The 21,091-nt window shown below is 34.3% G+C and overlaps 2 protein-coding genes across 3 annotated transcripts; both read right to left on the minus strand.

Annotated features, from left to right (window-relative positions):
* Positions 1–822: 822 nt before the first annotated feature.
* LOC139993875 (fatty acid synthase) lies at positions 823–11,615 on the minus strand. Its single transcript, XM_072016010.1, has 19 exons — positions 11,432–11,615; positions 11,122–11,372; positions 10,762–10,993; positions 10,144–10,562; positions 9,637–9,930; positions 9,366–9,573; positions 9,117–9,277; positions 8,727–9,044; positions 8,058–8,563; positions 7,492–7,796; positions 5,928–6,326; positions 4,743–5,773; positions 4,425–4,669; positions 3,645–4,341; positions 2,748–3,579; positions 2,195–2,667; positions 1,873–2,127; positions 1,538–1,792; positions 823–1,461 (listed from the first exon to the last, which is right to left on the minus strand). Exons 1-19 carry the CDS (start codon positions 11,613–11,615, stop codon positions 1,270–1,272), a joined length of 7,257 nt encoding a protein of 2,418 aa, XP_071872111.1. The 3' UTR covers positions 823–1,269.
* A 1,559-nt stretch (positions 11,616–13,174) lies between these two features.
* Positions 13,175–20,969, minus strand: LOC139993876 (citron Rho-interacting kinase). Of its 2 annotated transcripts, XM_072016012.1 has the most exons (11): positions 19,497–20,969; positions 19,069–19,422; positions 18,451–18,695; positions 15,776–18,316; positions 15,259–15,705; positions 14,833–15,185; positions 14,589–14,749; positions 14,301–14,513; positions 13,971–14,223; positions 13,819–13,897; positions 13,175–13,737 (listed from the first exon to the last, which is right to left on the minus strand). In XM_072016012.1, the coding sequence occupies exons 1-11, from the start codon at positions 19,696–19,698 to the stop codon at positions 13,720–13,722; spliced, it is 4,866 nt and encodes a 1,621-aa protein (XP_071872113.1). In that variant the 5' UTR covers positions 19,699–20,969; the 3' UTR covers positions 13,175–13,719. The 2 variants fall into 2 exon arrangements, with proteins under 2 accessions (XP_071872113.1, XP_071872112.1); XM_072016011.1 differs by having other exon boundaries at positions 13,175–13,897.
* Positions 20,970–21,091: the final 122 nt, after the last annotated feature.

A 21,091-nucleotide genomic window follows, 5' to 3' on the forward strand; every position in this document is an offset into this window, starting at 1 on the left:
CAAATGGTTTCTTATGTCTCCAAAATTAGAAAGGAATCAAATGGCACAGAAAACTTGGCGTCCAACTCCTTCCGAGAATTTCTGTTGAAAACGCTTTAACGGTTTACGAAATTGTAATAAGGAAGGGTATAAATATTAGAATATTTAGAAAATTATTAGCTGCAAAATTATTAGGGTTGTCTGAAAATACAAAAAATCCTTGTCTTCGATGGAATCAGCATAATATCGCCATTCGGAAAAATGATTCCAGAAGAAGCATTAGACGCGTATACAAATAAAATATGTTATGCAAATAAAAGACGTCGAATGGACCGAACAAAGACACAAAAAATTTAAAGAAAACAACAACTTATTGTCCAAATTGTCCCGACCAACCTCAGCTATGTATAGAATGCTTTGAAGTTTTACATTCTAAATAATTTTTTTAATAAATCATTTTTGTATTACTTTTATAACAATTCAACAGTTTTATTATTATGGAATATCTTTTCAAATACCTACGACGATCCTTCGCAAGTATTCAAATAAGTGACATCCGAATATGGGTTACGTGGCCTGACCAGAAACTTTGTGGCAGTCAACGTGTTAAATGGAACTATTCTCTACTAGTTAGCTAATTATTTAGCTATTTGAAACATATGTATGTATCAATTATTACATAAAGATAAAAGCTAAACATCAAGTTTCTTTTCGTATAATATGATTTGTGTGTGACAATTGATTAAAGATAAAAAGAAATATAAAAAAGGGATTCTTTAATAAATACGTTCATGGGTTTTGTGTGAAACTCAGTATTATTGTAATTATTATTAATACCGCATAATTGTATGATTATTATTAATTTTACGTTATCATCTGTGCTTTTTTATGTATGCAGTATGTTGAGTTTGATTACGATTAAAATTGTAGTACGATAAACATACAATACATATAAAAAAGAAAAAGAAAATAAAAAACATAAAAGAATGCGCAAAAACAGGGATAAAATAGAAAAAAAGATTATTCGTAATAAGGTAGCTTTATTTCTACACTATGTGTATGTTATACGTGTATAATGTTAAGGTTGTATGAAACACAATTCAATTTAATGTATGGGTGATACGTAGATCGTTTGTCGTATGAATGAATTTACTGTGTTTCAGAATGTATGATGATTTTGCATAAAGATATGACAACATTTCATTAATATTGAGTTTTTCATTCATTTGTAATGAATGGAAAGTATGGAATGGTAGGTATCATTGAAGAACGAATCATTCTTACTCATTTTTACGATAACCCCATGAAACTTTCATTCTTTCCATGTAATTCCAGTTCAGAACTTGCGAAATTTAGGGTCTCTTTGAAAGTTTCCGCATCTTCCAAAGGTTCGCCATTAATTGCTGCCACGGTAATCTTATCATCCAATATGGAAATGTGATTTCCTTCGATCTTGTGTATTTCTACTTTTCCGTGAGTTAACTGAACAAGAAAAATAGTTTCATTATATTCATTCACAAGTTGGCTACTAATAATGTTTAATGTTAATAGATATTACCTTCTGCAAACCGTAATCTGAATCTGGAAGTATCACAGCTGGTGTCGTTGGTACCAGTAACATGATAGGCGTTCTAAGAGGCGGTACAGAAGAGGGATCGTATTTATCTAACACACAGAGACGGTTATAAATAAATGATATAATTCTCTTTTGAGTTTCTGCCGAATAGACCTTATGAATTTCGTCGGTTGTGTATTTGGTTATTAGATCCAACTTTTCATTCCAATTACTACAATTTTTCAGCTTTAATGTGATCTATAAGAACGAATTAGTTATTAATTATTAATTAGATCTAAATTTTGCAGTGGCCGACTAGTACTGAAAAGATATTTCACCTCTGTGTTGATTGGCGTGTTGATGACATTCAATATCTCAAGCAGAAAATTATTTTGATATTCGTCTTCCGTAGGCGATGCAAGGTGCTCTGATTTTATGGCTTTCATATAATCGGGAGATCCGTCTATTAATATGAGTTTACCTATTAGTATGTAAGGTTCTAATCTCCTTGCTAATTCTATGGCTATCAGTGATCCATATGAATAGCCAATGATTGTGAAATCTCTGCGACCTTTACTCCTTGCTAAAACATACTGAAAGAGAAAGAGGAATATTATATTCTTTTATACTGTGAAATCTTTCTTTTTTGTTAAAACATACTGGTAAAAGACGTTCAGCCATTTCCTCCACTGACTCATTAATGTTGTATATTCCTAATTGCAAACAAGTGGCAGGGAATTTTAATTTTGATGCTAATTCAGCGAAAATCGCAGCAGATCCTTCAATACCCGGTATAAGAAATATTTCATTTCTTTTTTCACCACATTTAACTGGAAGCTCTACGCAATACTGTTCATCTAGTACGGAAACGTTCAAGGTTTTCATCAGCAACCTCATGCCAATCAATTTTTCTGTCTCTGCCGTTGTTTTCTTAATTTGTTTTATTTGCTTCTTTGTATCTTTTGCAGACATTTCTACAAGCTTGGCAATGTTCAAGACTCTAATATCTTGTGCAGTTAAAAACACCTCGAAGTCTCTTTCTAGTGTCTGTTTGATCTCCACAGCCATCATGGAATCCATGCCCAACTCAGCCAAAGAAGAACTCTGACTCACGGTCTTCATATCCTTTATATCTATAATAGAAGAATAATTTCATTGGATGAAAATTGAACTACAAGTGAACTTATATGACACATATATAAAGAATACTTACTCATGATATTCATCACTGCTTCAAGAACATTACTGACTTCATTGGCACTAGGTACTTTCTCTGCAACCACCATGCTAGCCACAATTGGTCTATTCTGACACATGAACTTGTCTAATTCTTCTAAACACGAGGATATCCTCTGAGGCAAGGTTCCACCGATCACCAGCTGATGTTTGTTCTCCAGCATCTCTGCAGCAATACCCACATCCCCCACAGCGCCCCATTGAATGGCCATGCCAGGAAGACCTTGTTCCACTCTTCTTTCGCAAATCCTCTCTAATACTGCGTTTCCCATACCATAGTTAGATTGACCAGCAGATCCTCTTCCACATGACAAAGAAGAAAACACCACAAAATGTCGAAGATTTGGACAAATCTTCCTAGAAAGTTCGTCCAGCTTTTTGGTGATTCCGGCTTTGGGTTTCATGCTTTCTTCGAATGATTCCACAGTTTGGTTTACCATCAGACAGTCTTTCAACAGAGCTGCCAGATTGAAGATACCATCCACAGGTGCCTGTTTCTCTGCTGATTTCAAGATAAACTCGCAGTCATCTGTTTTTGATGCGTCTACACCAGAAATTATAAGGATTTTCGCTCCATAGGATTTCCAGATATCTATCCTTAATTTCTGATAGCCTGTTTTGATTCCGTTCCGAGTAACTATTACCAGGTTTTTGGCACCGCGTAGGACTAACCAGTCTGCAAGTTCTAGACCTAATCCTCCTAAACCACCTATGATTACGTAACTCTTGCTACTCGTAGCGTAGAAGCGAGGGTAAGCAAGAATTGGTGTATTCAAAGGTGTTTTCTCATCTGCTATCTTAATCAGAATCTGTGAACAATTGGGTAATACTTATTTACGAGATATCAATTATAGAGAACAAATAATATTTATACCTTTCCAATATGTTTGCCTGTCGCCATATACCTGAAAGCTTCTTCTAACTGGTTCTTTTCAAAGCACTTCCTTACCAAAGGCTTGATACATTTTCGCTTCATCTGGGCATTAAGAAATTGATATATCTCTTCTCTTATATGAGGTAAGGTGCCATGGATCACGGAATCGAGGATGATTCCATGAAAGCTAATCTCTTTCAAAAACACTTCCATTCCAAGTTGATTGTTGACAGACATGTCGAATTTACCGATTTCCAAGAAACGTCCACGATAACCTAGGCAACGAATCGATGCCTGGAGCTTGTCTTCAGCCAGGGAATTTAGAACTATGTCTACTCCCTTTCCATGTGTCTGTTTCATTATCATCTGTTCGAAGCTGGTATCTCTGGAATTTCCAATGTGATCATCATCTATGCTGGGGAACGTTTCTCTGATATATTTCCGTTTTTCAGGTGTTCCTACTGTCGTGAACACTTCACATCCTTCAGCGAGAGCCACGTTGATAGCAGCTTGACCTACTGCACCGCTTCCACTGTGAATCAACACCTTCTCACCTTTCCTTAATTTTCCAAAGTAGTAAAGGGCGTAGAAAACGGTAAAGTAGGCAGACGGAACAGTTGCTGCGTCCTCCAGGGACCATTCATCTGGCACTGGCCACAGGGTGAATTTATGGGGAGTAACCAGGTTTGATATACCCCTGAAGATTTAATTAATCTATCAAATTAGCAGAAGACCTATGTTACTGACGTGTAAGGTTCTGATATTTGAGGTATATCTTACTTGCTCTCGACAAAACCCATCACGCGTCTTCCATTAGAGTCGATTCCACTGAACTCAAAACCAATCAGGCAATCGCTCATTTCTCGATTCTTCACTATAGCTTCCGGCATCAATTTTCCAGTGGCCAACATCACATCTCTGAAGTTCAACGAAGAGTATATTACTTTGATGATGTTATCCTGGCACTTTTCATTTGGTTGTATCCAACCCCCTAACCACTGGATGGAACTCAAGTCTCCTCTGACCTATTGCATAACTCTTGTAAATTTTGAAAGATTACAAATTTTTCGTTTTAAATAACAAGAAATATTTACGTACTCTTAAATTGGCATAGCCATGAGAAGTCAAAATTGGCTGCAGCTCTGGATAAGGCACGTGTTTGTAGGTTCCCCAGATTTTCCCTGGTCTTAAGACATTATAGCCAATGTCTATATCAAGCTGCTTGGAGTAGAATGGGTCTTTCAGTGAAAACTTGGGAGCGTTCTCGTCTTGGATTATCACAGTTTTCACGATCTCACCATTGGGCTCTCTTCTTAAACACTTAACTAATCCTAGGACACCATTCTCCATATCTCCTTCTGCGACTAGTACCAATCTTACCGTCTCATTTCTATTTTTATCTTTTTCATTGTTCAAGACTTTCTTCACATCTTCCAGCCAGGTGAATTCATTGTTGTTCACGTATATTACTTCTGTCTTCTGAGGTGGCTTCTCTACTTTCTTCAGGAGCAACAGAGTCTGATTCTTGAAACTCTTCTCCAGTACAACATTCAGATCACAAGCTTCAAGATAAGAGAAAGTATCTTTATTGACAACACTTTCTCGAAGCAGGATAAATCCATGACCCATTGTTGCAGCTAGAAGTTGTTCCAGAATGTCACTCGTTTTATTGGATAGAATATTATGAGCAGCTGTTATGAAGACACTGGCATCCTCCGGCAATTTCTTTGGTGTTATTACTGTAATATTTTCAGGAAGTAATAGTTTTTCGCATCGTTCTGATTCTGCGGCAAGTGTCAAATTCGGACGAATCATGGGTATGTTACTTAATACTTTCATAAAGATTGGAATGAGTGTTTCTTCAGTTGGTACTTTCTCCTCCTGATCGATCACTTCGAGGATCTTTGGCGTGTTTATAATGTGACTCTCCAACGCAAGCTGCGTAGACAAGATGATCATTTCTTCTAATGATGTTTGTGCTTTGTCACGATTGGCTATAAATTTATATTCTTCCAAAATGGGGACAGACGTTAATCTTCGATGCTGAATCGCGTTGGCCTTTATTCCATGGATTTCGATTCCGCCAGATATTACGACATCGTAGTCATTGTACACTGAGATTGGAATTTCTGTAAAACAAAGTTTTATTATAACACTTCGTTATAACGCGGATGTTTATTTTTATATCGTAAGCGTTTCTTATCAGAGCGCCATCAGAGGTACTCAATAATATTGTACAAGTATTTCTAACGTTCCAAAATTTGTTTAAACTTCTAAAATTACCATTATTATCTTCGGTAAGGTTCCGAATCGTTTCGTAATGTACTTTCACATCAATTACTAGCTTCCTAATAGCTGTTGGTACATAAAGCGCTCTGGTATCGAGATTCAATATCTTCATCTGTAACATATTATCCATAAACACGGCCCAGTTCTTCGTCCAAGCGATATGTCCTCTGGTTCCCTTGAGTGAAGCGCTCTTCAGCGAACGGAACGGTCCAGTATATTGGTAACCACGAAGTTTTAATTCCTTATAGATATCCTTGCTAGTCAGAACTTCTTCATCCTCGATTTCAGTCAAGAATTTGGCTGGGATCTTCTCCTGCGCAGGATTCGTTTGTATGCGAATTGATCCTGTCACTACTGTCGTGGATCCTTCTGATATCTCGAATTTTCCAGATCCTGAAAATGTTTTACATTATCTATAATTTGTTAAATGCAATTAAACAAGTTTACATTTATTTATTCATTTTAAATCAGGCGTGTTTTATAAGTTCTCACTGTAAGTATAGACTTCGAGTAGTATAGTATACAACTATGTATACAAACGTAAACTCAAGAATATCGCTTCGCGTCTTTCCTTCTTTCTCATGCATTAAACTTGACAGATTAAAGTTAAGATATCTCCTGAATTAATCATTTTTTGATATAGAGAATATACTTTTTTATAGAAAATGCCGAGCTGTATCGATTAATGTATTAAATAATAGGTATGATGCCATTTAAAAAAACAAAGGACCTTCACATGACCTTCACTCGCCGATCTACAGAAAAATTAACGCCAGAATATACCCCTCCCCCCTTAAAACCATGCAATTTTTATCCGAAACGTTTTTCAATATAATTAATAGTATCGAAAATATTTCAGCTTCAAGTCTTAGATGACTTACCCTGTACATGTAAAATAATTATTCTGCGCGAAGAACAAGATGGGAACACCGGAGGATATAAGTATACATATAGAAAAAGAAATGAATGAGTTAGAGTCGAGCAGAGTGTGAGTAAATGCCTAATACCTTTTAATTCTTTATCAAAGTATTAATATATAGATATCGCGATTTTTCCTAAGTTTCAATAATTTAATTTTTTCTTCTCATTTTATATCTCTCTTTACGAACGAATCCAAAAGTGGGATTAGTGAACGGAATTTCAGTTAAATCGACGAAAAAGACAGAGAGAACGTGCGTGGACTTCGGCGATTGAACAAAATTCTTATGAGTTAAATACGGAAGTGATTTCTCGCGATAAACTGGAGCAAGATGAATCCTAGTGATTTTAGAGTGGTTGAGCTCTAAGATGATCTGGAAAAAGTGGACTTGTCAATTTCAGGTACAAAATTTGGCTAAAGTATCACTCGTATAGTAAATTAGGGATTGTAACATGTACCTCGGAATTTTTCCAGATTTTTTTAAAACTCAAAACAATAAGAAATTAGGCAGAGAATTGAAGACCCTTTATGCAAACCACGTTTGTGAAAAACGATGTCGGCGGAGGGTTAATTCTTTGCTCTCATTTTACTTCCTTCTTTAATGTCTTAGAAATAAAAACCGAATAAAAGAATGTATACCTCTTTGAACCATGACAGTTAATGAAACAGAACCGGATTCAGGCATGTTTGTTGCACGTTCGAATTTCACATTCTCAAAAACCACTGATACTTCGTCATAAAGTGCTCCTTGCAGCAAACTAACCGTCTCCCAGACCATAATAAGGTAACCCGTGGCTGGGACTAAGTTTCTTCCGTCGATCACATGATGCATTATATATTCGTAGTTCTCATCTTTCAGAGCTACATCAATCATTCGCTCTGCTGTGGTAATCTTCTGACGTTGAGTATACACTGGTACGAACCAGTCTTCAGAATGCTCCCATCTGAAATTTGACAACAATTTTAGATCTATGTTGCGATCTTTATTTCTGTTTAAAAAGACCTAAAAAAACCCCAAGTCGTTTTTAAACAAAATTATTCATTTTCAAAAAGTATTGTAATAGTTTTGAAGGTCATTGTATTTCCAAAAATATTCAAAATCTTTTTGCTTGTTGAAACAAGAGTGAAGTTGGAACGTACAAATCTGGAAATTTAATGTTATATATATATATATATATATATATATGTTATTTTATTATATTCACCTAATGTAAGGAGAGACCATGGAAGTGCCACGACTAACAGGAAACTCTACGTGCGGATAAATATTCGCAAGTTGTGGTTGTAGACCAACGTCGTATAATTTTCCAAGGGCTTGCAAGAAGCATTCAGCATTGTCTTTATGGCCTCTCTGAGTCAGTGCAATATTCGTTACAGACTGACTTAAGGATCTCTTTAAAATTGCCTGTAGCAGACCATGAGGTGCAATTTCTATGGTTATAGCGTCAGATGGTATCATTGTTGCTGTTTCCGCGAATAGGACAGAGCTCAACAGATTATTGGTGTGATATTCGGCGGAAGAATACTTGGCAGCTTCCGTGTACCATTGACTGCGTGGTACGGAAGTGCTCAACCATTTGGAACTTCTTGCTTGTGGCTTGGGAATCACTTTCTTCAAATATGATAATAATCTTGGTCCTGCGTCGGCGATGTAGCGACTGTGATACGCTATGTTGCTGCATGCTACTTCCTTTGCAAAGATCTTGTTGGCCTGGAAGAATTAGAAAATCACAGAGAAAATTCAATTTGTAGATTTTAAGCGTTTCATATTACTAGTATTGCAATATACATACTACTGTTCTACAAGAAATCAAAGGATCGTTTTTTGAAGAATTGTTATTGACTTTCACAGAATCATATCCTTCAAAACAAACCTGTAACTGGGCAACGAATTGCTTCATGGACTCAGCTGGGCCACTTATGGTGCAACTATTGGAACTGTTATGGCAAGCAACCTCTATATCCGATGGACACATATCTTTGATCTCTTCATATCCAAGACCAACTGCTGCCATAGATCCTCGAATCATTTTGGTCTCGATAGACGCTAAACCTCTCGAATATGCTGCAAGCACCATCTGCTCGGCCGTAAAGCATCCATCCGCATAAGCACAGCCAAGTTCCCCGACAGAGTGACCGATTATATTATCTGGTTCGATACCCACGGATGTTAATAGATCCACGAGACCAATCTGAAGAAACATCCCTCGTTACTGCTGCGCAAGAGTTGGAAATCATTTTTCGAAAAATTATAATCGTTTTACCTGAATAGCAGCGATTCCAACGAACGAGTTCAAAATATTATCGAAAGTCTTCTTGTCCTTGTTGGTGATGATATTAACGATGTCGATACCATGTGGTTTTAATACCGCGTCACATTTCTGAATGGCCTTTGCGAAGATGGGGAATCTCATCAATGATTCACCTTTTAGATTTCAAAATGATTAATTATTTTTTTAATTATTTCCTTGCAAACTATTTACGAATTTTACTGTTAACATTTCTATATGTACCCATGCCAGGCCACTGTGACCCCATTCCAGAGAACACAAACCAAATTGGTCTCTTTATGCCAGAATACTCTTCGATGTCTCTTGGTGGTTTTTCTGATGTTTTAGATCCAACCATTGTGTACCCTCTAAATAGGTGGCCAGTTATATTTTCGGAGTGAATATCGTGCAAAAGTCGAATGTACTCCACGTCCACTGGTATACTTTCGATCTGGAAAAATAATCGTTATATTTCCCTAGAATTTTCTACTATTTTATACTTCAATTTACTTACATGATTGAGGAGAGTTTCTACTGCTTCTTGCGTACGTCCTGATACTACTGCTAGTCTAGGCAAATCGTCAGAGGGTGCACCATTGTTCACTTTCTCCTTCGTGTAGGATTTTAATAAGACGTGAGCGTTGGCCCCACCGAAACCGAACGAATTTATTCCTACGTAACCACCCTTCCATGGGGTTGGTTCTGTAACTACTTCAACCTTTCCTTCGTCGAAGCACGTCACGCCTTTCATGGGACTTTTGAAGTTTATATTTGGTGGGATCAAGCCACTCTCCATCGCAATAACGATCTTAAAATATTTATTTGTAATTATATTTGACTTTTATTATATTATTATTTTAATATATTCTCATCTTGCCATTAGCATTGTTTTTATATACTATTTTTATTCATTTAACTTGAAGAATATCTTAAAATTCTATACTTTTACTCTATCGTCTCTAATGCAATTTTAAAGAAAAGTTTCAACATTTTTAGAGAATTTCCAACAACAGTCTCATACCTTGGCTACTGAACAGAGACCACTGGCGGGTTCAGCATGACCCAAATTCGACTTAATCGAACCGATTTTGAGAGGAGTGGTTCTGTTCTGGCAGATGGCTTTGTCAATAGCATTCAATTCTTCAGGATCACCGACGCTAGTTCCAGTACCATGAGCCTCCAAGAAAGCCAGTTCATTAGGAGATATCTTGCACTCTTTGTAGAAGTCCGTGAGAAGCATTTTCTGGACGTTACTGGCAGGGAATGTGATTCCTTGTTCCTTGTAGCCATCGCAGTTGCTTTTCGTGTAGACGACCTGCGAGTAAATTCTCTTTGCGTTTTTCGCCTTCTGCAAAATGATCACGCCGATAGCCTCACTGCGGACGTACCCATTCGCTCTTGCGTCGAAGGATTTGCAATGACAGTCAGCGGACAATAAACCTAATATTAGATATCAATTTATTAACACGAGACTCCATCCATATACATTTAAAAGTCTTATTGTGAAGAATATCCAAATTACCGTAATTAATGAGAATATAATGATTGAGACTGATAATGCACTTGATTAAAACAAATTTGACTTGTTGAGATTATGCAAGTGAAGACTTATTAATTTAATAAAATTATTATAGTTTACCGAGACGAGCGAACTGAAGAGATACATAGGGATGAAGACAAAGATTGGATGCTCCGACGATCACAGCATCGCATACCCCAGTTCGTATCAATCTGTAAGCTTGGTCCAATGCGATTAAGCTAGAACTGCAAGCTGTATCAATCGAGTAAGATGGACCATGTAAACCAAAAAAGTAGGAGATCCTGTTGGCCAACATGGCTCTGCTGCATCCAGTAATACCAAAACCATTCGCCTGAAATATATTTGGAGTAGAAGCATATTCAGAAAATAACTTTGCAGGACTATTATCTTTTAATATTTACAAAGTATGTGTAAAACATTAGGGAACTATAATTTACGAATGACGCCAAAAACGTTTACTTGTAATTTTTCGTAGAACCAAGTCTTCTCTGACTCACTGATACAAGATCCTATAACAACTCCCGTATTGGTCCCTTTGAGCTGTTTAGGATTTAATCCTGCATCGACGATGGCTTCGTATGCTTTCTCCAGTAAAATCCGACACATAGGATCCAACGTATGAGCTTGTTTGTAATGGACGCCGAAGAAGATAGCGTCGAACTTGGATAAGCCAGATATCTTCCCACCGCCCTTTGGAATTTCCCCATGTTCTATCAATGTACAAGGTTTCATCGTCATTCTGAATGGCTCTAAGTTAAGTCACACTTACCTTGTCTCCATCTTGAATAGTTATCCGTGATAAGGTCTACCTTGTTCATTAAATTGTTTTTCAACTCTATTATATTGTTACTTTCCGGAAACCTCCCAGAGATGCCAGTAATCACCACTTCTTCTCCTGGTTCCGTCACCGCGTAGTTCACCTTCAACGGATCCACTCGTACGTTGCAAGACATCCTTGTTTTCTCTTTACAGTTTGCTTTATTTATCAATTTTTATTTCCTTAATTGTTTGATTATTTTCTTTCGATATTGCTCAGTCAGTCGTGCATATATTAATGAAGTGTTTTCGAGAAATCAATCAGTATCAGTATTGTCACCAAGACCATGGATACAATTGAAGACTGGAGAAACGGAGAAAGGCTTCTTATAACAGACTTTCCCCTCCATGTGGTAATTTGAATTCTCTTTTGAATATTCGTGAAGTTAATCTGTATAACGATTACCGGTCGAAATGACCCCTGAAAATCTTATGGCCTGGTCTCATGTCATGATGGCCTCAATCTCGTTGTCCAAAGAGCTCGATGAATTAAAAAATATATATATTGATGGACAAGAAAAAAGGAATTAATAAGGGTTTATTCACTTCGTTACTTATTTGGTATAAATCATTCGAGAATATTACGTTTTTATAATGAATTTTTGTAATTAATCAATATGCAATATTAAAAATTATTTCTTCTTTTACGAAAAATCTTGTTTTATTAATAACAATGTAGAAGGTAGGAAAATAATAAGTAATTAACTATTTATGCACGCAATAATTTTATCAAATAAAATTGAATATTAAGTCAGAACTGAAAAAATATTAAAGTGATGTCAATAATTTCTCGGATTTTTATTTTATATGAACATAGAATTAGCATATTCTGATATGCCAGATCTAGTTCTCATTTTTTATTTCTCACGTGACAATATATTCTATTAAATAGTAGTATGACTTCCTAAAAACTTATGTCTTTTCTGTTCCATAAAATTATTAGGTTCCCCCAAAAGTTCTTTTTATTTTATAAGAAACTAATAGATGCAACTTTACTTAATTTTATTTTATTGAATTATGTATGATCTGTTTTGTAGTAATAGAACAAAATGGATCATACATAATTCAATTATGGGCACAAACAGAATGCATACATAATGATGTACAATAATGCAACATCCGGCCACCCTTGACATTTGTAGTATTGAAATAATGAATATTCACGGAGAAAAGCGGAAACTGTTCAATCTACCACTTACTGTAACGCATTGATTAATATTTAATATATTTTCTATCGTATAACATAATATTGTAGTTTTGGTATCAATAAAATTATATTAGGTTGTCCTAAAAGTTTCTTTCATTTAATAAGGAAATAATAGATGCACAACATTTTTTGTTTTGGATTATTTTATTGAATCATTTATGCATACATAATATGTTTCAAGATGTGCAATAAAGATGTGTTTAAATTTCTGTGTATATAAAAATCAAGTTAAAAATATAATTTAATCCGTATCTAGTGAACCAGTATGTAATTATTAAAAAATTATCGTGGAATATAGTTAGAAAATAGTACAGTATACGGTAGTCAGTCATTTATTTCAGTATTGCTTCCGAAGATATTCTTTTGTATTAGCCGTAATTGAAATTGTACGAACAGTTAATTAAAAAACTGATAACGTAAAATGACCATGATAACATCAGTTATCAAAATATGAATGATCACTTAAGTAACAACATAGATATTTGATTCTTTTCATATAAATCTTTATTCTATTAATAATAGTATTTTATTTTACAATACAAAATTACAAAATTTTTGTCATCAATATAGAAATTCGAAAATATATTATTGTCACTTTTTAAATAACGATACTATTATAGTATTAACAGTACGATTCTTAATTTATGCATTAAGTAGTACTATAAGTATTAACTTCAGATCTCTGGAAAAGCTAATGAAGCTTGTACAAAGTAAAATACATATTACTTTTGAGACACGTATAAATACATTTGGTTGATTAATACTACACAATACAAGTTTTCCTGTATAACAAACATTTGAGATCTGACTCTACGTAACCATTTAATTAAAAGAAAATTAAATACAAAGTAAATATAAAACAAAATTTCCTGTTTAAACAAAAGATTCGAGTACATTCGTTTATTATGCATTAATTATCGGTTACGTATTGGCAAGAATGAAATATTTAAATTAAGTGTACAAAAACACAGCTTGCAACATATTGATTAAAACATACTTCTCTTAATTGTTACAAAATGTTTACAGCCTTGATCTCAATTTTTTTGCAATTCCTACAATTATATCAAAAATAGAATTTTTATTATTTTTAATATCAGTATGTATTAATATTTGGAAACACCGGTAAAATGTACTTTTTTCCCTTGACCATCTAAAGCCTCCATTAAACTCGACGTAAAACTGAACTCCGAACTGCTTTCGTCTTCTTGATTTCTGTAAAATACACCAATATGAATAAATTCGTATTTCACGACAATTTTAAATATACAGTATTATGATGACGCACAAAGTATCTAAACTGGTAAGACTGCCATTTGATTCGGGTATGATAGAAGATCCTTCAATTTTTAATAGTTCCAAGAAAGAGTTCATTGTCGTTATATAAATTCCTTTTGAGCCAGCAGCTCCCAAATAACGTAGACTAGATAACTCGATTAAAATTCGTTCTGGACTTTTTGACAAAGTATATGTATCTTGATCGAGTTTTACAATCTCCACGGATGAAAAATGAATGACAAACAAATATGGTTTTCGGAAAGCTGTAAGAATACAAATATTATTTTTTATGCAGCATGTAAGATTATTGTATTCTAAGAAATGTTACAAGATTTCTTACCAAAAGCAAAAGGTAAATGATTCCATGTTGGATCAATGTTTCGAGTTCTTTGGCCACTTTCATTCACAAACATTCCAAATTCATTATAACAAAGCAAAAGCTCTACTTTTCCAGGTACAAGAGAAACGTTTAAAACGCAAACTGGGAAAATGCCTAGCTTGGCTACTCCTGATAGTGTAGCTTTGACTGAACTATCATCTTCTTCTGGAAATTCTGCAACACCATGAATTATTAATAGCATGGAATGAATGAATTCAGTAAATAACCTAAATAGTATTTATTACTTACCATCAACACAATAATTTTTAAGATCAATTTGGAAAAATTTATTACATCCTACTATAAGAATATTTTGTGTAAATATAGCACAACTACATGGTTCGGATGTTTCAAGTTCACGGACTACAATAAATTCTCCAGAATCATCTTCAATGTACCATTTAAGTAATCTATATTTACAACATAACAAGTTTTTTATATAAAATATGATATTGAAAATCAAATGAAAACATATCTGTATCAGAAAACCTACATTACATGGGACTCAGTTGCTGCGCAAAGCATATCCCGTTGTAATTGATATAAATGGTAGCTATCAGTGCCAGTTAAAACTGCCTTTGTATTAATTGCTGGCCTTGAGCATTCGGCAGCCACTGCATTACTCTTTAATTGCCTTAGACTACAAGATACTAATTGCCTATTTTCACCAGCTATCATTAAAGCTATTCCTAAATGGGGATGTAAAGTTAACTGGTGCACCTTTTTCACTCCACGAATCATAGTAAGAGTTCGTGATTTAGCACCGCTATACGAAAACAGACCCTCTTCTGCACCCAATAAAAGTACATTTTCTTCTGTCAAATTTACGGCACAATTTAAATCCAACTATAAAATATTTATATGTTAAAAATGAATTTAATATAAATACAATTGTTTGAAGGTAAACAAGATTGCTCACTTGATTTTTTGCTAGTCTTAATATAGTTTCATATTTTTTACTTCTATGAACATTACTCAGTATATTTTGACTAGTAATAGACTTTAATGACTTCAACCAATTTTTCTTATCAGTCTGGCTCAAAGCCATGACATCCAAACGTGGTGTCGGCCAACAAGTGGTCGATGAATTAGATTCTATTCTAAAAATAAATGGTATGTCCGATTTTGCTGTTCCCATGACATCTGGATTAATTACTGTATCTAATACAGTAAATCCATCCTTTTCGATTAAATCGATACGATTTATTGGTGCCATTCCGGGAGATGGCTGGTGATCGTAAGTACATAAACACGGTCCTTCCAACCTAAGGTACTTTCTTTCCCAACAAGTATTCGAGCGGTCTGGGAGTTTCACCCAACTTTCCATTGGCACGCTATTGTTTTTACTTTCTACATCACATACATCCTATTATCAACGATAATCACATATTAGTAAAAAATATAGGATTGCACGGTTAAAATATTAAATATCATACCGTTTCGGGTTTATCCGGTTGATCTATAGCTAACGTTTGAACGCTTCCAGTCAATGACGATAAACTTTCGTCGCTATTTCTCCAGCTTTTACCAAACTGTTTAGCAAAACCTCCGGGTAAACCACAAGTGGCAGGTGCGGTAACCATGCACTTTAGATGCGTCATTACTTGACATTCGTTGCAAATGGCTGCGCGTTTTCCAAAATGAATGGAATCCAAACACGTGGAGCATTTCCCAGCTCGCATTGGTAGACCGACATCAAATCGATGTGGAATATGGTGTCCAATTCTTTGCGGAGACAAACGTTTAGATGAGGTAGTTGATGGTTCTGTGGTATAATTCACGTTTTTTATATCCGGTGCGGAGGGAGACGATGGGGAGGTCGAAGCGTGGATAGCTTTCAGTGTTAATAACTGTTCAGTTAATGTTTTAACTTTGGCACGTTCTTTCGCTAACTGGTTTTCCAATTCGCGATATCCAACTGGCATTCCAGTACCACTAGGAGGAATAGTCTCTTTCTGCTTAGTACCAAGTATTTTATCACATACTGTTTTCTTCTTCTTACTGCACTCTTCTAATTTAAATTGCAAGTAATCTATCAACTTTGTTTGTTGTTGTCTGGTACTCTCGGCTTTCACTTCCCTTTCCTGATAGAATTGCCGCATTTCCTCCAAGATGCTTTCCAATTCTGTGATCCTCATCCGAAGTTCCTGACCTTGATCTATGCTATTCTGCAAATCATTCATCAACACGAAATTCGCCTCTTTCAATTCGTGAACTCGCGTTAAGTGTTGACTACTTTCTTCTTTAACGACCCTTGTTTCTGCTTTAGTGATATCTAAAGCACGTTTCATTTCTGAAAGATCACATTCTAATTCCGCGCATTTATTTGTCGAACATTCGACTTGTTCGCTTAAGTCTTGTACAAGCTTCTTGTATTGATCTCTTTGAGCTATCAAATTATTTTTTTCGCTCTCTATATCGCTTATCTCCGATGCAAGTCTCTCGATATTCCGTTCTGCTGCCAGTCTCAGTGACCTTTCTTCGTTTTGTGCGGTTTGTGCTTCGCGAAGTTTCACCTCAGTCGCTTCTAGATCCTTTTGTAACTTCATTTTATCTTGAATTAGTATATTTTCTCGTGTTTCGTGATCACTTGTTAGTCTTTCGTAATCTGTTAGTTGTTCTTCAAGTACTGTACAGGTTTCTTTCAAAAGTTCAGTATTCAATTCATAGCCTTTAATCTCTTGTTCTAATTTATCTATCTTTGATCTCAATTCACGTATTTCATCAGTATGTTTTGCGATGATCTGCGTCAAATGGTTGTTTTCACTACTTAAACTGTCGACCCGATCTTGATTTACTTTCGATTGCTTCCGCGCCGCGTCTAATTCTCTGCGTAAAGAAGCACTCGAAGACTGTAATTCTTCTATTTGATGATTGGTCTCAGTTAACGCCCTTTGGGCCGAATCAGCTTGCATTTTGTTTCTAGTAGATTCTTTTGTAATATCATTCAATGACGCTTTTGCATTGTCTAACTCTTTAAGTAGCTTCCTTGACTTCTCTTCTCCCTCTTTTATTTTATGATCTAATTTTTCGGTCAGCTTTTGCTTTTCTTCCTGTAATGTTTTAACTCTTTCTTCTGCCTTCTTAGCTTCCCTCGTTGCAATTCGTTTATCTAAATTTGCATCCGATAGTTCCTTTTCCTTCTTCCATAAATTGATTTGTGCTTGCTTCGCTGTCTGACGTTCTGCATTCAAGTTTTCTTTCATTGTTTGGAGGTCTTGTTCTAATTTCTTCATTTGTTCTTCTAAATGCGTATCTTTTTTTATTATAGACATCCTATTTGTACTTGGTATGGTTTCCATCTTAAGAGTAGCATTCTCTGATTCTAGTTTAGTAACGCTCTGTTCCAAGCGTCGTAATAATTCTTCTAAATTGCCAACCTTACGCAAATGCTCCTCTTCTTTCTGGAGAGAATCCTGTAATCTTTTTTGTAAAGCGGCTTTATCTTGTGTAGCTTGTTCTAAGTTCAGAGCAAGGGCTTCCTTCTGTTCCAAGTTCATCATTGTTTCATTTAAATCAGACTTTATCACTTGTAATTGTTGTTTCAGTTGCTCATTTTCAAGTTTTGACATTTCCAATTGTTCTTGTATTGTCGCAACTGCCTGTTCTGATGCTATAGCATTATCTAACTGCCTTGCCCTATCTTGTAATTGTTTTTTTAAAGCTTCTATCTCTGCATCTCTGGCTGGTATTGTAGCCTGTATGCTACGTAATTGTTCCTGACAATCTTTCAATTCATTTTGAGCTAATTCTAAAGCAACATTCAACCTTGATTGACGACAATGGTTGGAATCTTGTTCATTTCTTAGCTTAGTCTCTAAATCTGTATTCTTGGCAACTTCTAAATCCAATTTTGCTCTAAGTTCAGCTAATTGATTATGTGAACGTGTAGCTATTTCTTCCAGTTTAGTTTCAACACCTTGAACACTTTGCCGACTCAGTTCTCTTGTTTTGGCTAGTGATTCTTTATATTGCATCTAATAAAATAAATAATTATTTCAATATTTTTCCTTTAAATTTAAATTAGTTAAATTATACTAAACTATATTACTATATGTATGTACTATATTACTTATGTATCACTATATATATGTACATATATTTTACTAACCTGAAATACTCTGAGTTTATGTAATTCTGCATTTGCTGTCTGAAGTTCACATTCTGTTCTTTGCAATCTTGAGCTCATCTCATTGTTACTAGTACATAATTCTGTGATTCTTACAGTTTGTGTTTCTATATGTTTATTCAATTGTGCAACTTTTTCCTTTTCTGCATTCTCCCATTTACGTTTAGCATCTTTTATCAAGCTTAAAGCTCTGGTTTCTAAATCTCTTCTTTCTTGACGCTCTAGTTCTGACATTACAAAATAATCATTGTATATAGTTTCACATATACAAATAAAACATAGTTTTATATATACATGAAAGATTCTATTATTTACAATTACTACTATATCTAAGTATGTAATAATAGCCATTTTTAATATGATTAAAAAATTTTAGAAATTAAATATCAGATACTTAAAAATAATACAGTAATTTTATAATGAATTATAATCATGGGCTAATTAAAAAAATTCCATGATTTTTCTATTGATTAATGTAGTAATATATAAGTGTGATAATGTTGAAATTTAGATTATATGGAAGAAAAATAGATGAAGAAGTTAAAATTGAAAAAAAGAAATTGCTTAAAATTTCTACACATGAATTGTAAGTCAATTTACCTAATGTTCTTTTTATTCCATTTAACTCTGACTTTGTTGCAATTAATTCTCTTTCAAGAACATCTCTCTCTTTATTGAAAGCTTCCAATCTTTTTGATTTTTCTTGGAGCTGAGCTTCTAATTGCGCCATGCAACTGATTTTTTCCTGTAATTCAAATATCTTCTTTTGTTTCTCTTGAATCTCTTTCTTCTTACTATCTAATTGTGCTTCTAATTCACTTTTTTCTTTAGAGAATTTTTCAGATTGAGAGGAATGATGCTTATGAAACTTAAACTCAAAAAAGGAAGAACAGTCTTTCTCAACATCTTTAAATTGGTCATTTGAGTCTGATGCATGTGTGCTTCTATCACCACCTATAAATACAGAATGTACCAGATTAAAATAGATATAGACAAAATTGTTAAAGGAATTTTGGTAATAGTTTTACCAAGACTTCGCCGAATTACTTCCAGATCACATTTTGCTGCGTTTAATTCTTTTTCCAACTGTTCTTTCTCTTTCTTGGATATCTCCACTTTTCTCGTTTTTTCCTCTTGTTGAGTTTCATTGTTAGTGGTGGATCGTCTATTTTTCCCACAGATTTTTCTGTAACGTTCCTCAAATTCCTTTTCTCTGCTCTCAAAATCCATTCTTTTTATTGTTCATTTGTGGTCAAATAATTTTGAATATTTTTTATCTCACTTTTGTTAGATAAACTATCAGAACATGCAGTTAAAAAATGTTTTATTTCATAACAATCAATGTATCCATCTCATTGACTAGACTAATCGAAAGAATCGAGATTGATACATGAAAATATAAGAACGAATCAACAATAATTTAGTCAAGTTTAAATCAAACTTTTATTATGCCTATACTCTATATTAAACTTTGCAAAATTCCCGCGATTTGTAACCTGCATGAATTTAAAAACACAAATAAACACGATCTTATCGAGTGTGTAATGTTCTTCGGTTGTATAACAACGTTTTTGTATGGTTATACATCATGAAAATGTTATATTTAATGCTACACGTTTTGTTTTACACTATCGTATTCATAACCACAGCGTATTTATAACGGTTGCGGGCATGGAAGCCGTTAACTACGGTCACGTGGTACTTTGGCGCCGCATTGGCAATTGGTGGTGATCGCGCAAGCGCAATTTTATTTTTATCGAGTAAGAGTGTGTCAGAGAAGATAGGAAGAGTTTTGTTATGAAAATTATTGATAATACACCCTAATATCCTTATGTAATAGATATTTATAACAGTACAATTATTCAGTTAAATAGTTATCAAATCTATAATTGCGGATCAAACTCTATTTTGTAATTCAAAATTCTGTTTGATTTTCAAGAATCATATTCACGATAGATGGCGACAAAATTATCAGATTGCACTGCCCTCTGGATTAGTGAATGAATGGAGCTTGCTCAGTTTGAAATCCAAGAAAGAATTCAAGTGTCAGAATAGAATTTTAATATAAATGTAAGTACTTTTCTATATTTACATATTTACTTTGTGTACTTAAATATTTTTCTAAAAATTTCTCCATAAACAGTACGTGTGTACTTGGGATTTATGTGTTTTGTTTTACAAGCACTCGAGTCTAATCAATGTACGATTATAAATTTCAAATAAAATTTATGCTATTCATACTATTGTTAATATACTTTTATATTAACATTCATTCTATTGTGTATATTTAAAATTTTTCTCCACTTTCTGAAATATTATCTCATAATACTGATAATTATTTCATAATATTAATAGAAATTCCATTTGCATATGTAAACATAGAAATATCATTCATATGTTACTTAATGTCTTGTACAGAAGAGGCAGTAAGAATAGAGAAATACAAAGTAGACCAAGCATCTTACGGCACTATACTATGCTATTTATGATTAACAACGATGAGTATAGACATTAAATATATTAATGTTTAATATTAACTTTTACATGATTAAAGTGTTTGTGGATTGAAATTACATTGTATGTGTGATTTTCGATATTAAAATCGAGCACGCATGAAGTAATT

The sequence above is a fragment of the Bombus fervidus genome, chromosome 13 (genome assembly GCF_041682495.2).
Source record: "Bombus fervidus isolate BK054 chromosome 13, iyBomFerv1, whole genome shotgun sequence".
NCBI classification, from domain to species: domain Eukaryota; kingdom Metazoa; phylum Arthropoda; class Insecta; order Hymenoptera; family Apidae; genus Bombus; species Bombus fervidus.

Excerpts from the sequence above, each read along its gene's own strand:
- LOC139993876 (XM_072016011.1), bottom strand. The coding sequence starts at position 19,698 with ATGGATTTTGAGAGCAGAGAAAAGGAATTTGAGGAACGTTACAGAAAA. Across the intron at positions 14,514-14,588 it reads TAAAAATTATTGTGTTGATG|AATTTCCAGAAGAAGATGAT; the intron begins GTAAGTAATAAA and ends ATGGTGTTGCAG. Across the intron at positions 14,224-14,300 it reads TCATTTACCTTTTGCTTTTG|CTTTCCGAAAACCATATTTG; the intron begins GTAAGAAATCTT and ends GTATTCTTACAG.
- LOC139993875 (XM_072016010.1), bottom strand. The coding sequence starts at position 11,615 with ATGTCTTGCAACGTACGAGTGGATCCGTTGAAGGTGAACTACGCGGTG. Across the intron at positions 2,668-2,747 it reads AGCAGTGATGAATATCATGA|ATATAAAGGATATGAAGACC; the intron begins GTAAGTATTCTT and ends CTTCTATTATAG. Across the intron at positions 1,462-1,537 it reads CAGATTACGGTTTGCAGAAG|TTAACTCACGGAAAAGTAGA; the intron begins GTAATATCTATT and ends TTTCTTGTTCAG.